Source organism: Phasianus colchicus, chromosome 4 (genome assembly GCF_987193195.1).
Source record: "Phasianus colchicus chromosome 4, bPhaCol1.hap1.1, whole genome shotgun sequence".
Taxonomy (NCBI): Eukaryota; Metazoa; Chordata; class Aves; order Galliformes; family Phasianidae; genus Phasianus; species Phasianus colchicus.
This window is the reverse complement of record NC_143439.1, coordinates 47,908,146-47,922,693: the sequence shown is the minus strand read 5'-3', so window position 1 is coordinate 47,922,693 and position 14,548 is coordinate 47,908,146. Positions and strand designations below refer to the sequence as shown.

The window sequence follows — 14,548 nt, the reverse complement described above, 5'->3', positions numbered from 1 at the left end:
AGTCGATCAGAATACAACCACTTTTAATAACCTTCTTTGTTGACGGGGCTTGCTAATAAAGCTCAGGTTTCCTTTGTGGCATTCACTAAATAAAGTGAAGTTGAGAATAGCACCTTAAGAATACTTACTAAAATTCACTGAAATTTCATAGCTGGTGAAATTAGCACATAACTTTCACTTTCAGGCTAAAATAATGAAAGTGAAAGCAGAGAAGTTTAAGGAATCTGCTGTGAGGCTGGTTTTAATTCCTGCTGTTTCTACCTCTGCTGCACTCTGCTAGCCATTAAGTTGTGGTAACACAATCCCTATTGGGGTGCTACTAAAAACTGGTCCTCTGATGAGATCAGTTATTACTGACACTGCTTTAGTAGTCTGGGTAACAGTGCAACCCCTCTATTGCTTGTCTTGAGTGAGTGAGGAAGTAGCGACCAAGAGCAGAGTGGGGTGGGAGGAAAAGCTCAAGCAGGCTTTGCTGCTGAAGGCAGCATTTCATGCAACTGTTTCTGTTTGGCTTCTTTTAACATTAAAAAGATTAATAAAAACAGAATAAAGAAATTTTTAGTAAACCAAGTGAATGCCAAACTGCCTGACATGGCACAATGGAATTCAGTTATTTTTATCTTTTCATCTACTATCTATCAGTAGCCTTTTTTTTTTTTTTCTTTTGAAAAGCTCAATTTCTGTTTTTTTTTCCCCCCTAAAGCCTGCTTGAGTATATCACCACACATCTGTGAAGCCTATTCTTGCCAGTTTCAAAACTGTCATGCCCTATAGTTTAATTTGCAGCTCACTGAGCTGCTGGCTATTAATCTAAATACAATTTTTTGTCAGTTTGGTATAAAGTACTTTCAGCAATGTTTTACCAAAACTGATCATATTTCCTTTGGTTCCCATTTTCCCCATCAAAGTTCTATTTTCTATTATTTTGAAGTGAACCCCAGTCTTGGGATTACTCTTTAAATACTGCATATATAAATATAATAATATAATATTAAATTTTATAAAATTTATAAAATATTTTATAAAAATATAAAAATAAAATAATCCAGAATCTCTGAATTCTGGAGAACAAGACGTAAACTGCATTCCCATATGATTTATATACATATTAACTATTCTTTCACCCTAAAAGGCAATTGCAGGAGGTATAGGAATGCTGGCTGGTTTAGTACTGTCTATATATCAACACCATCCCAGAGATTAGTTGTGATTCTCAAAGATGAAACCTAGGGGGAATGAGAACAAGGTTGTTTTGGTCAATTGATATTTAGAAACTTTTGAAATGGCTAAAATCAAAGGTAACTGCTTCAGAAATTTCGTTTTACCGTTTGGTTTTCTATGTGGAAATCATGCTAGGATTTTGTCTGGATGACTGCAGTGTTGCAGCAGCTCCTTAGGAGTAGCCAAAAGCAATCTTTTTCTGTCAGTACTTATACATGCTAAGGACTCTTTGTCTTCAGTGAGCACTTGCTGTTATTTCTGTAACATCTGTCATTTTCCAAGGTAGGCTGGTAGGGTTGCATCCAGTACTCATTCAGATTGTAATTGGGGCAACTGTGTTTCATTTAGGGATGTCTCTTTTCATTACGGCTAATTACAAAGAGGATGGTTTTTGTAGCCCTTGATACTTAATGGTGTCTCTGATTTGTATGTAATGTATAGGTTCTGTATTACCATAGCTTAGCTACTACCGTCAAATTTTGAGTCACTTCCCTCCTTCCCTCCTCTTTGGTTGGGCATGCTGAACAGAAGAAAACGAGTGTAGCAATTTTAGATCTGATTTTTACTGAGAAAGTGCTTGTTATCTTATCTTGTAGTTTTCTTGTGTTAGGATTAGTACCTAGGAGACTAAGAAATCAGCTGGAAAAAAAAAAAAAAAAAAAAAACCTGCTGACTTAAGTGCTTTGCTTGAATTGTATAGCAATTAAATCACACTGAAGTTACCATATTATTATATGCATTTTTTCTTGCTTGTTCCTGTATTATAATTTGTAGTTTTCCTCCTCTTTTGTACAGCCATGAAGAGACAGAGTTTGTACAACAGTCCTTTCAGTGCAGTCAGCTATGCCAGCTCCTATAGTCCAAATACCAGTAGCCCCTACAGTAGTGGTTTCAATTCTCCCTCCTCAACACCAGTGAAATCTGCGTTAGCGAAACAGTTCATATCTCCGGGTACCTCAGGTAAGTATGTGTGTTTGGGAGGGGTCCCTTCCTTCCCCCTCTTCCTGTCTTTCAGAAATACATGCTCAAATACTTCACATTTTCATGGAACCTAGGATAAGAAGGACACCTCAACTTATTGGTGTTTCTTTTTGTAGGAAGTTTGCATCATGCAGTATTTAAGCTTTTTAGGAAAGGCATTTTTTTATACACACACTTTTTGGCATGAGATATATTTACAATGTTTTCTTTGGATACCCATGTACCTAAGATAACTGGTTACATTTTAACAGCTGGACCAAAACTCTTACTGTGGCTTCTATGAAGTCCCAGCACACATAAGCAGCTTCTGGAATTGACCCTGTGTAGTACCTTTAGACATTACCTGTTGGTGGCTGTAAAGTCTTTGCAATTACAGTATTACTTATTTACTGAATCATTTGATATGTAATGCATCCATCAGTACAGCTGCAATATGAACATTGTAATCTAAGAAAGAAGCACGTATTTCAATTAAAGATATTCCTTAAGGCTCTGCAGACATCAGTATAAACAGTAACTTCTGGCAACCTTCTCTGCCTTTATTCTGCGCTGTAGGCACTTTCTTTGCTTTAAAAAAATTGATGTGTGGAACACCTCTCTACACTGAAGTCAGAATGTTGGCTCATTGCATTTACTTTAACTTAGGTTAGTTTGCAGGGAAGAAAAAAACATTTAATTAAAAAGTTCCACTATCCATAGTTTGCTGTGGATTTATAAAGAGAATCCTGCACTGCAGTGTATTCACTTGGGTCATTATCCAAGTTTTTTTTCATTTATCTTGCTCTGGTCTTTGTTATGTGCTACAGTCCTGTTGCCATCTGTCACACCACCAACATCTACTTCTGACATCGTAGGCCAACATAATCAAATAGAAAGCATTATTTTCAGAGTAGCCCTCAGAGGGTGTAGAAACAAGAATGAAGACGTAAATGGGCATGCAGTGCTCTTTCTGTAAGAGCTTTACAAATGTCATAGCAATTGAAACCTTGGTACAAATGGACCAAATTTATGTCATTAATTTCATCTGTCACCATTATTATGATTTTTATAAAGTTACTCATTTTCAGCATAGATTTGCAGTCAGATATTTCAGATGTCTGTCTCAGTGTTTTAAGTCATATTTTGTTTTCAGATTATTGGTTCTTCTACTAGGATATATATCCTTTTTTTTTTTTTTTTTAACATCTCCTATTACTTTATGTTCTTTCTATAGGTCATCTTAAAAGCTCAGCTGATAGGAATCCTCCATTAAGTCCACAGTCCTCTGTGGACAGTGAATTAAGTGCATCAGAGATGGATGAAGACTCTATTGGATCTAATTACAAGCTAAATGATGTTACAGATGTGCAAATTTTAGCACGAATGCAGGAAGAAAGTAAGTATTTTGCATCCTGAAAATCAAGTGGGATAACTTGATATTTTTTTAATTAAACAACTGCAGCAGAACTTCAGTAGCAGGAATGGCAAAGAAGTCTTTACTCTATCAGGGATATACAAGTGTAGTTTTCCTGAGTAGACTAGCTAAGGACTTCTGTTTCCTGAGTAAGGAAAGGAAATGTATACCTTATATACATTAATGTATACCATTATATACATGTACTCCTGCCCTGGTACATTATGTACATTATAAGCATGTACAAAAGTAGAAATTTTAAAAGGATGATGCAAAAGTGAAGCAAACAGTAATTACAAACACTATTTTGTCTCTTAATATTACCAAAAAATGTTCTTCCCTTTATCAGATTGAATTGTTTTGAGTACCCCTTGGGCTGAGTGCACCCAGCTTTGGAAATCACTGGTCTAACTGAACTCTAGGTTCTCTAGGGGTAGCTTTTTGTTATATTTACTAATGTATCTCAAGAGGCATTTCATTGCAGCTTCTATAATTCTTACAGGGTGGTACATGATAGCCAAATTAAGTTGTGTCTAGCCTGGGAGAGGAGATGAACAAGTAGCGTAAATATAGTGATGACTGTTGTAGTATGAAAAGGAAGAAACTCATCTACTTATTCAGCTGTTAGACAACCTTGTTTGATACTAATCAGGAATTGATTTTATGTCTCAAATAAAAAGAGGGAAGATGAGCCAAATGTTAGCTTGAGCACTGGGCAGGTAGCTGTGTAAGTGATTTCTAGTCTGCAGCGTATGTGGGCTGATAAAAAGTAACAATCTACTCACTGTTTCCAGGCCTCCGGCAAGAGTATGCAGCATCGGCTTCTCGGCGTAGTTCTGGTTCTTCTTGCAATTCTACGAGGCGAGGCACATTCAGTGACCAGGAGCTTGATGCACAGAGTTTAGAAGATGAAGAAGATGGCACACATCACACGGTGCACCCTGCCGTCAGCAGGTTCTCACCATCACCTCGTAGTTCTCCCTGGCCTTCACCAAAACAGTCTCCAAGGAATTCTCCTCGTTCCCGATCACCTGCTCGAAGTATAGAATACAGTAGAGTGTCACCCCAACCTATGATTAGCCGTTTACAGCAACCTCGTCTTTCACTTCAAGGCCATCCTACAGATATGCAGACCAGTAATGTCAAAAGCGAAGGTAATAAGCTCTGTTCTCAAATTCATTACACAAGTAGCTAAGGTAGTTGTGTAATTCCTGTACAAGATTTTGTTTGGTGGGAAGTGCTAAAACTATACACTTGCACAATACCATGGTTTAATCTCAGAGCTGTTTAAGAAAAAGTACAGTAAGCAAAGCTTAAATACTGCTGGGGAGCTCTAGCTGTCAGATGAGTTGATAGGCTTCCTCTGTATCTTAGATGTTATCCAGTCAATGAGTGTAGTCAAGTTTTGTTATGACTGAGTTCTGTCTGCGGCAGGGAAATGCACTATGATAAAGGAGAGCACAAGGGAAACTATCGTTCACCAGTAGACTTAGCAGATGGCAGAAAAAAATGAAGAGTATAACTGCTCAGAATAAGAGTAAGATTGCGGTTTAGGCATGCCTCTAGCCTGTGAGATAGCTGCGTGCTTTTTTTCTGACACTGCAGGACTGTGAGCTCTTTCACCATGAATATGGCCTTAAAATATTAATACTATCTTTGTTGACTATTTTAAATAAATGTTGAAGCTGTGCAAACTGCCAAACAGTAAAACTGCAGAAAACTTCACACCAATTATATTATCGTATAATAATGATGTTCTGATACAGTTTTGCTTCTTGAATGTACTTCCTGGTAGCAAGCCAGTGAAAACTCCTTTAATGGAGCTGAAATTCCACAAGCATATTCCCATTTTATAAAAGGTAGGTATTTGGCAAATAATATTAAATTCAGAGATACATTTAGATTCAAAGAATTGAACTTATTTATTTCTCTTCAAAGACAGATGTAAAGTGTCTGAAGTTGGGTTGATGTAGAAATATATTTTTTAACAGTTTTTCTTTTTTCTCCTGCTGATACAGTAGCAATCTCTATCACTTACAGAATTCCACTAAGAGATTTTTGATTTTAATTAGGAAAATAAATGTGTTAGGCTAGAGCATCTTCTGGGGAAGATGACCCTGCAAATCTAATTAGCTATTCAAGAATATCTTTGGAAGGGTTAACATAAATCTCATCCAGAGGTATGTAGGAAAGCAGTCAACAGAAAAGCTAGTAAATTATGCCTATTTTGTCACTTAGTTGAGAATTCCGTTCCTTTTCTATGGCTTCATGAAACTCTTAATGCATGCTAGATGAGGTACAACAAAAATATTCCAGAATAGGCCAGGTACAAAAGGCTGCTATCCCAAATATCAGCGGGATGAAAATAGAGCATGTAATGATGTGTTCTGAAACATTTCCAAGGACTTCCCTTGCAGTGTTTTTTGCACGGTTGGATATTGCTTGGATATTTAGAAGCAAAAATTGTCAGGGATTTTTTTTCTGCTCTAGAAAGGATAATGGGAAATCTGGATGTTCAGGAATGTGCAGACTGCCATGCTAACTTGTAAGAATATACAGCCTATAAAGATGCTTACTTTCATTTTCACCTTTAGTGCTTGTGCGTGGAGTACTTCTTCCCTGCATAGCTCTTCATAGTTAGGTTGGCCATTCATTGTGCCTTGTCAGCTGTGCTCTTCTGCCATGTAGTGTCAGCAACCCAGCTGTGTGTTGGACATACGTGGAATGCCACAAGAATTGAGAAAAATTTAATGGCATCTTTTTGCCTTCTGTGAGAAATCATACAAATTTTATAAGCTACTTAAAGAATCAGTATTAGCTGTATTAATAGTTGAGTCATATGTGAAAGAATCATAACACTTTGTAATTCTGAATGCTGAGTTTCTTTCCAAGTGAGTGCCTGTTTGTTACATAGCGTGCTGATATGGGACTGAGTGGTGACAAATATTGCTTCAAAAATTACTGTTTTTAATCTTAAGGCAAACACTGTATAGTATAGTTTTCTAGATAAAGGCTTCAGAAAGTATGCAACACTGGATGACACATTTGTGTATTCAGTTGCTGTAATGCAGGAACAAAACCCAAGGAATTTAGACGTTTCAATTTTGGAATACCACCTTCTTGATTTTTAATTTTTTTTTCCCCATAAGTGAAAACTGTATATTCTTCATTCTTATATATAAATATAAAACTTTATTTCAAGATGATCAAAGAACTATTATGTAGCAAAGTATGCATTTAAATTAGTTTTATATAGCTAACTGTTTGTGTCACTTAGATTTTGAGTTCAGCTATTGGTTAATAACATGAACTTTGTTAGGCATTGGGCTACACGATATCTTTGTGTTGTTTCACACAGAAAAACTAAGGCGTAGTCTTCCAAACCTGTCCAGGACATCTAACATCCAAGCTGAGTCTGTGAAAAACAGCAGAAGTGACTCAAACTTCCAAGTGCCAAATGGAGGAATACCTCGCATTCAACCTCAAGCCTCAGCCAGTAAGTACCTTCCTGACATTTTAGTGGATATGTCAGAATTAAGTGCCGGTACTGAGCTGTTTTCCAGTTTCATGGCACAGAGAAACACTGCATGCCACACTAGAGGTGCTAATCTGGATTTTAATCACATCTGTCTGAAATACTGCTGCTTTTTTTTTTGTAAAATAGATCAGGTATTGAACGTACTGAAAGAACTTCTAGTCTCCTGTTAAAATAACATTCATACTATCCTAAAAGCATATATAAAGTTCTTTAAAGAGTATAAGTATTGTGAAGTAGCATTAGACAGAAAGTATAATGCTTCATACTGTTTTATTTTATTTCAGACTAGAAAAACACAGCATGCTACCAGAATGCTTATCTTGATGATGGTTTTGCTATTTTTAACTATTGAAACCTAATACAAAATCATTCATGCAATTTTAACTCACTTGCAGTTGATTTTCTCTGCTTTGTCACCTGAAAATTTTCTATTCAGTTGCAGATTTTGTTTTTTCAAACATCAGTGTTTCTCAGCAAAGGTTTAGGTGAACCTGAGCCCATGAAACAAAAAGTGCAGTGCTGGGTTAGTGCCTGCTGGTTTGTTTGGAAATGAACCACTGAAATGAGAACGCTGCTGATCTCACAAGTCTCTTAAAAATGGTGACCTTAAAGCCAGAGCAAATGAAACGCAAATATTCAGTGCTTCTTTATATGTCAATATTGACAGTTCCTTTTGCTTAAATGTTTCCTGACCATTTTTATTTTAAAACAAGTTTGAAAATGAATTATCCTGTGTGACATTTTCAAAGTAAGAACACATTATGAATATTATTATTTGTAGAGCTTTGATCTAGAAAAGTTCATCAGTAATCTAAGTGTTTGACAAGTTATGTGAAATTTGTTTCATTCACAAATACTATTTTATTTTTACCTGCTGGAGAATAAAGGTATGCTAGCATATCTGATTGGCCTTTTTAACTATAGGCCTTTCAAAACAGTTTCTAATACAACCAAGTACAGTTAAATGCAGAACAGTACAGACCTGGCAAAGACAACAAGATTTCTGTCTTTGTAGTGACTCTGGATGTGAGGGTTCTGTGGACAATTAGTCCCAACTGTGTTATACTATAGCCAAATCTAGACAGATTGTATTTGGTGTTTTAAAATAGAGTGAACTTGAAAGGGGAGAGTAGAGAGGGCAGATTAGCTAGTCAGAAAGCTACTTTCTAATTTCTAATATTTGCACTGAAACTTTGTAGAAAGATAAGATAGAAGAAGTCTCCATTTTCAATATTTGAGTTACTTCATTGCAGAAGTGAGACATTTATACATACATAATTGTTTTCAACTACTGGATGGATTGAAAAATCATAGAAAGCACTAGGTAGATTGGTTTGCTTTTTATGGGAATCTTTCACTAAATGTGAACCACTCTAGACCAACTTACATCTAAATGTAAGTTAAATATCATTAACAAAGCCCAGATTTCTAGCTTTTACAGTTTCCCTGCTCTTACAGATGTTTGTCAGAATCTTGCTATTGACAATCGTAAAACGGTTTGTGTATGAAGTCAATGAGTAAGTATCTTTGCCTAGTCTGGATTTAAAAAAAATTCCTCAAAATTGTACATTGTATAAAAAATTCCTAGAATTGTGTTTTTTTTTTATTATACACTTTTTGTTTTATTGGTTTTATATTTTGTCACCTTGCACAAAGCACTGTTAAATTGCAGCAAAGCTTTGTTTTCCCTTGGCAATGACTTCTGGGTCTAAGGATTCAAAGCTTCCTCATACCTGCTAGTATTGCATGAGCTTACCTTTGCAAGGATGCTGGCTTGCCACCTGGGATCACTACTTTTCTTTTTGTTAACGAACTGCTGTTCATAATTTACTTGCACATTTGCTGTGGCTGCAAAACTGAACTTGCTATCGTTGCTGGCATTCAAAAATGAGTTAGGAATCCAGTAAGTTTTTGTACAAGCAATTCCTGATATGGTTACGTAGGCAAATTAATACATGCTTAATTAAGGAGTAGATGGAAGATAATGACAATAAGTACAATTGCAAAAGATGAAGGCATTTTATAAGCTTTAGTTGGTGAAAAATCCAAATTCTCTTTGAAAAGGGATTGAATGAGTAAACTACATATTAAGTGTAACTACTGGAATCTTCATTTACACGCGGTTCACTGTGCTGTCACGCAGAAAAGATTTTTGAATGTGAAAGCTGATAAGTATTTCACAGTAGAGCACTAGAAAATGGGGTAATACTTGCATTCTCTAAAGAACAGACATCTTCTAAACTTCAGTGTGTTACAAATTGTAGAAGTCTCTACATTTAGATTGTACTCTGTGGAGACTGTACAGCTTTGCACAAGGTGGTTTCTACATAGGAGCTATGTGGATCATGTATGCATGATGCTTTTGAACATACTCAGCATTAATAATGCAAGGATGTGAAACCTTTAAGCAATGTTAATTACAATGCTTTTCCAAAGAGCTAAGCTGTAGATGGTTCAAATTAGTGACCATAGTCTGCTTGCCAAGATGTGGCTGCTTCGCATGTTGTAGAATCAAAGAATATTAAGATGTTATAATAATGAAATAAATAAGAGAGTTAGGCAAAGCAAGACAAAGAGAATAGACAGAATGCTTACCTGTATCATGGACTCACTCAGAAAACTCCAGTGGAGTGGATCCTCAGAAGATAGATCCTTCCCCACTGGTAGTCTGCTCTTAAATGGGTCTAGGAGGGTCATTGCTTTCACCTGTGCTCCCCTGGCTGACTCATTGCTCACCTCAGGTGATTAATCAGAGGTTCAGGCCACGACTCAGCAGTTCCCATACACATGTTCAGGGCAAAAGAACCTGTATATTTTTAGGAAACCTAAGTATTGCAGTTCAGTTAATCAGAAATAAAAATAATTAAATATATTCAGCTTGCACTGTTTCTGAGAGGTAATATGGAGCTGTCCAAGAGCAGCGAACAGTGTGGATGAGCATGCACTCTGTGCTTATCTCAGGTCATGTTTCCACAGCATTGTTCAAGTTCCCTGCCTGCAGCTCTGTGCAGTGCTCGTGCTGCTTAGTTGTCAGATGTTGGGAGCTTTTCCTGGAGCCTCCACTGAGAAGGAAAGAAGGAATTTGATGTGTGTACACACACACACACACAATTATTTTTTAAAAATTCTTTCCACATCATCTCACATCACTGACTTGCAAGTACTGCAATCATGATAGGGGAAGCAACTTACTGCCATGTTCAGTTGGCAATTCAAATGCAGCGGAATGATTTAGGGAAAGCAACATCCAAGGTCATAAATATGAAGAAGTCGTTCTTGATTTCTTGTGGTAGAACAAAAACACTGATTCAGCAAAAAGTGGTATTATGGAATCCTTGTGGACAGAAACACTCTGGCCAGTGGTTGGCTTCACTAAATTCCTTTAAGAAAACAAGTCTGGAAATTGTGCTCATTTTTAAACATCTTCATGTGTTTAATTAGCTGTTTAGAAGTATTGAAAAAAGTTTACAGTAAGGCCACGTGTCAGAAGTTGAATAATAACTGTCCATTGCCTCATGCTTTTTTGCATTAGATCCCAGTTGGTGGAAGGATTTTTTGTTCTTGTTCTTTTAGGCACGTTTTATAATGTTTATAAATGTGTTCATTCATTTTTGCTGTTTGTTGAAAACAAAGTTATTAGTTAATTATTGAGATCAAAATGAATAGACCACCACCTAATATTTTTAGAATAAAGGTAAAACACATGATAAATTCCTTAATAGCTCACAAAATATTGCAAATCTTGCATTGACTGAAGGATAAAAAATCCTTTAGTAAAGAATTAGTACTGTTTGTTCCTCCTGCCTTCTGTAGTGATATTCAAGAATTGGTGATGCGAGCACTGAGCTTCCTTACTCAGGGTTTGGTTCTTCACACACAGCTGTTTCCCCATCTTTCTTCCCTCTTGCTATGGAAATAAGCCTTACTGGTGTAGGCAATTTTATGCTGGCATAAAACTACACACTGAGGTGAGCATAGATGTTTTTTCATACATTGTCATTTTAAGAAGCCTTTGTGTAGGCAAAGCTTTAATTCACTGACTGCTTTCCTTCTTCCCTCCAAAAATATGCTGCGGTGAAAACGTGATGAATCAGTGCATTCCTTCTGGCAACAGAAAATTCTCTTTCCGCCAAGTTTTTGCCGCTCTTGGAACACAGGCTTCTCTCTTGGTATCTGCTAGGTAGTAAGGATGTGTCAAGGCAGCATTAGCCCTTGAATGTTACTAGAAAAAAGGCAGGACATGTGCTGTTTGCTTGCCGACAGCTGCTAATCCTCAGTTGTGTGTCTTCATTCTGAGTTCCCCTGTGTAACTTCAGAGAAAAAAAAGCAAACATCTCTCAAAATGGCTTATGTTTGCACAAAAATGATGCTCATGCTCATACCAAAAGTGATGCTTTTGCATAGGGCTACAACTTTTTTCTTGAAAACTACTTTAAAATGAAAAGTTTAGTCTTGCTTGATCGAATAGGACAGTTAAATTGTCATTTTTATTATCTGATCTTGCACTCATATTGCTGTAGCATGCGTGCTAGGCGGCTTGTTCTCCCTTTGGTGTATTTGTTTGTTTGTTTGGTTTTGCCTTTCTGGGTGTTTTGCCCTGCAAGCAGCTTTACTCTTACAGAATCTGCGCATTTTGCACTGCAAAATTTCTGACACGCTTCTTTGTAACTCTTGGCCATTAAGAGCAAGCACCGTCTAAAAAAACCCATCACTTTTGGAGTCATAACAGCTTTTGGAGTGTTTTACTCACTCTATTCTTTATGCTTCACAAGCGGATGCCATTCTGAAATTCCCAGTAAATTTAGCTTACTTATCATCTTAGACAAATATAACACTTCTTGTCTTTCAACAGCTCTGCAAAGGCAGAAAAATTTGCCTCGCGCTGCCTTCAAAACCAAACAGTTTCTTCAAACTCCATCTGCAAAAGGAGGTAATTAACTTACAGCCTCTTATCAAGCTCCAGCAAGTCTCGGATAATTGTTCACCTGCATTAAATCTCATACATTCAAGATTAATGAAGTTGCTGTTGCATGTTGAGATTAACTGAGTAGCTCTTGGTGTAATGAAGAATCTAACTTCACAGAATCAGAGAATGGCTGGGGTTGGAAGGGACCTCAAGGATCATGAATCTCCACCCCTCTGCCACATGCAGGGCCACCAACCTCCACAATTAATATTAGACTAGTCACTAAGTTCTTGGTCTAAACATTCAGAATACATTCCTGTATCACATAAGGAAAGAAAAGCTTTAAATCTGATTTTGAGACAAAATCCAATTGTTAGGTGATTTCTAGCATTGATCACTAAAAAGCAGACTTCTGAATGAGTATTTAGAGGGATGACGCTTGGATGGGATTTTCTTCTTACAACATACAGTTTGTATACAGTTTGTTTGTAAAACAAATTTTGTAAATATTTCTGAACATGAAAAACAATCAGGCAAGTGAAAACATGGTCTTTCACTTAGTTCTGGAAACAAACAGTAACAACTTCATCCTTCTGCATACAGTGTCAACTGGAGATTTGTGCACATAAGTACGTGTTGCTTGTGCTTCCTCCCTTCTTCTCAAAACCAAACCATTATCCCACAGTAATTTAGCTTGTGTTGTTGTTTTGTTTTTTTTTTCCTCAAAGAATTAGAGACTATTGTGTATAATGTTCCAGTTGGCTAATGACTGAATTTGACATTTTTGAGAAGTCCCAAATCCAATTAGGCAAGTTTTAGCTGATTTTTTTACTAGTGCTGGCAGCCTTGCTTGTGACACTGCCTCAATTTCACTATCAAGATGAAAACAAAAGTATATGGTTTTTGCTTCAAATGTAGTTGGTCCTGTTGTGTATTACAGACAAGAAAGCTTTGTTTTAAAGACCTTACTTGAGGCCAGTTCATAAGATGTTTTTATGTTAGAAACTCTTAAGGATGGTAGGAATCCTTGCAGATCCTGGAGGTGGTTGACAATAAGCATGCCTTTCAGTGCTTTAACACTAACTTCTTTCAGTCAGCTTCATTCCATTCAAAGTTTTAGTGTCCTGCCTTTCCTTGAATTAGCAAAGTAATGACTTTGAAGCAGATTCACGTGGCTGATAGGAAGTTTCTAATGGTCTTTACAATATTCTTTCCAGATGCAAAAAACTTCTCTCAGTGTTCTGCTTTGGCATATGGCCATCATTTTTATTCCCAAAGCTTTCTGTGCCCTTTCCAGCAGGCTGTGTCTTTGCACTCATCCCATTACGTAGAACACTTGCAGGGCCAGTGGCCTCGCCTGTAGCTGTTGAAATGTACAGAACACCAAAATGTTCTGGTCTTTGCTGCGTTGGTTTTCTCATCTGTGACCTAAGTGAGATTCTTGGGATTGTAGCAGTGTTGTTACTCAGCAATGAAACACGACTTTTGTTTCAGAACAATAAATGACTGTGGTCAGAAATTCTTTTTAGTTTCTTAAAATGTTGGTCATTACATCTCTTAACAGCTTTTGCATAAGCACTTTGGCATGTTTGGGTTTTTTAATCATTTTCTACAAAACATTTCAAAATGCCTTCAAGTAACAAAATCTTTACCTCACAGTAACAGATTTGTTAAGGTTTATATGACAATTCAGTATCAGTCATGTGACAGAACAGCTTATTGATTTCCATTGCTTTCCCTCATCTGTTTTGTATCAGTGTGAATCATCTCATACTGATGTTTCAGTTTAGCTGTATCTGAATTGGTTCAGATTTCAAGTTGGTGTGCAGCAGCTGGCCTTTGGGTGCAGTCCTTACTGCAGGCAACTTTTGCCCTGCCCTGGAATGGGGAGCAGAATCCTGAGAGGGTAGAAAATCCCTCCCAACATCATGCATGGTGTCATTTATTTTTCCTTACTGTCTGAGGTTTTGATTGTAGTTGGTTCTAGTCGTTCAGTGGCTAAGGAGATGGAGTTGTGTGCTGTTGTTAAAACACTAGCCTTACGTGTTTTTATTAAACATCTATCAGTTTGCTACTGCAGATGGGTATACAGTATCAAATAGATGAGGCAGTACTTCACTCTTTGTAATCCTGTCTTACAAACATGCCAAAGTTTTATTAAATACAAATATTCAAAAATGCACTAAGACAAAAGTCTTCACGTGTAGAGCAGAATCGTTAGGCACTTTCCCAGCGATTGCTTCAGAGATCATAGCTCACTGAAAGACAATCAATTCCTTTATGTAAAATAAAGGCTCTCAGCAGTGTCTGCAATGTGCGTGCGGACAAGAAACACTGTGAATTGACAGCTCAAGCTGGAAGCATAGTTAAATGGAGTGGGAGAACACTGAGGAATGGAGAAGACTAATTCACTGGTGTAATGCTATAATGGGATGATAAAAGCAGGATGGCAAAGTCTTTGGCTCCAACAAATGAGAACAAGCCCAAATACCGCAGACACAGATACAGA

The 14,548-nt window shown here is 37.0% G+C and overlaps 1 protein-coding gene and 1 long non-coding RNA gene across 5 annotated transcripts in view; one reads left to right on the top strand and one right to left on the bottom strand.

Annotated features, from left to right (window-relative positions):
* SLAIN2 (SLAIN family member 2) overlaps positions 1 to 14,548 on the top strand; it is a 28,138-nt gene that overhangs the window by 9,196 nt on the left and 4,394 nt on the right. The window contains exons 3-7 of one of the 2 annotated variants that reach the window (XM_031588557.2): positions 2,017 to 2,181; positions 3,416 to 3,577; positions 4,390 to 4,749; positions 6,954 to 7,091; positions 11,986 to 12,063. In XM_031588557.2, the coding sequence (XP_031444417.2) occupies positions 2,017 to 2,181; positions 3,416 to 3,577; positions 4,390 to 4,749; positions 6,954 to 7,091; positions 11,986 to 12,063 (903 nt within the window). The remainder of the gene's footprint in view (positions 1 to 2,016; positions 2,182 to 3,415; positions 3,578 to 4,389; positions 4,750 to 6,953; positions 7,092 to 11,985; positions 12,064 to 14,548) is intronic. The other variant, XM_031588558.2, reaches the window with a different exon arrangement.
* Positions 5,659 to 14,548, bottom strand: part of LOC149918237 (uncharacterized) — a 26,984-nt gene continuing 18,094 nt past the window's right edge. For 2 of the 3 annotated variants that reach the window (XR_016466174.1, XR_016466176.1), the window contains exon 3: positions 5,659 to 6,297. This is a non-coding gene — a long non-coding RNA (uncharacterized LOC149918237). Of the gene's footprint in view, positions 6,298 to 7,097; positions 7,625 to 14,548 lie in introns of those variants that run through there. The other variant, XR_016466175.1, reaches the window with a different exon arrangement.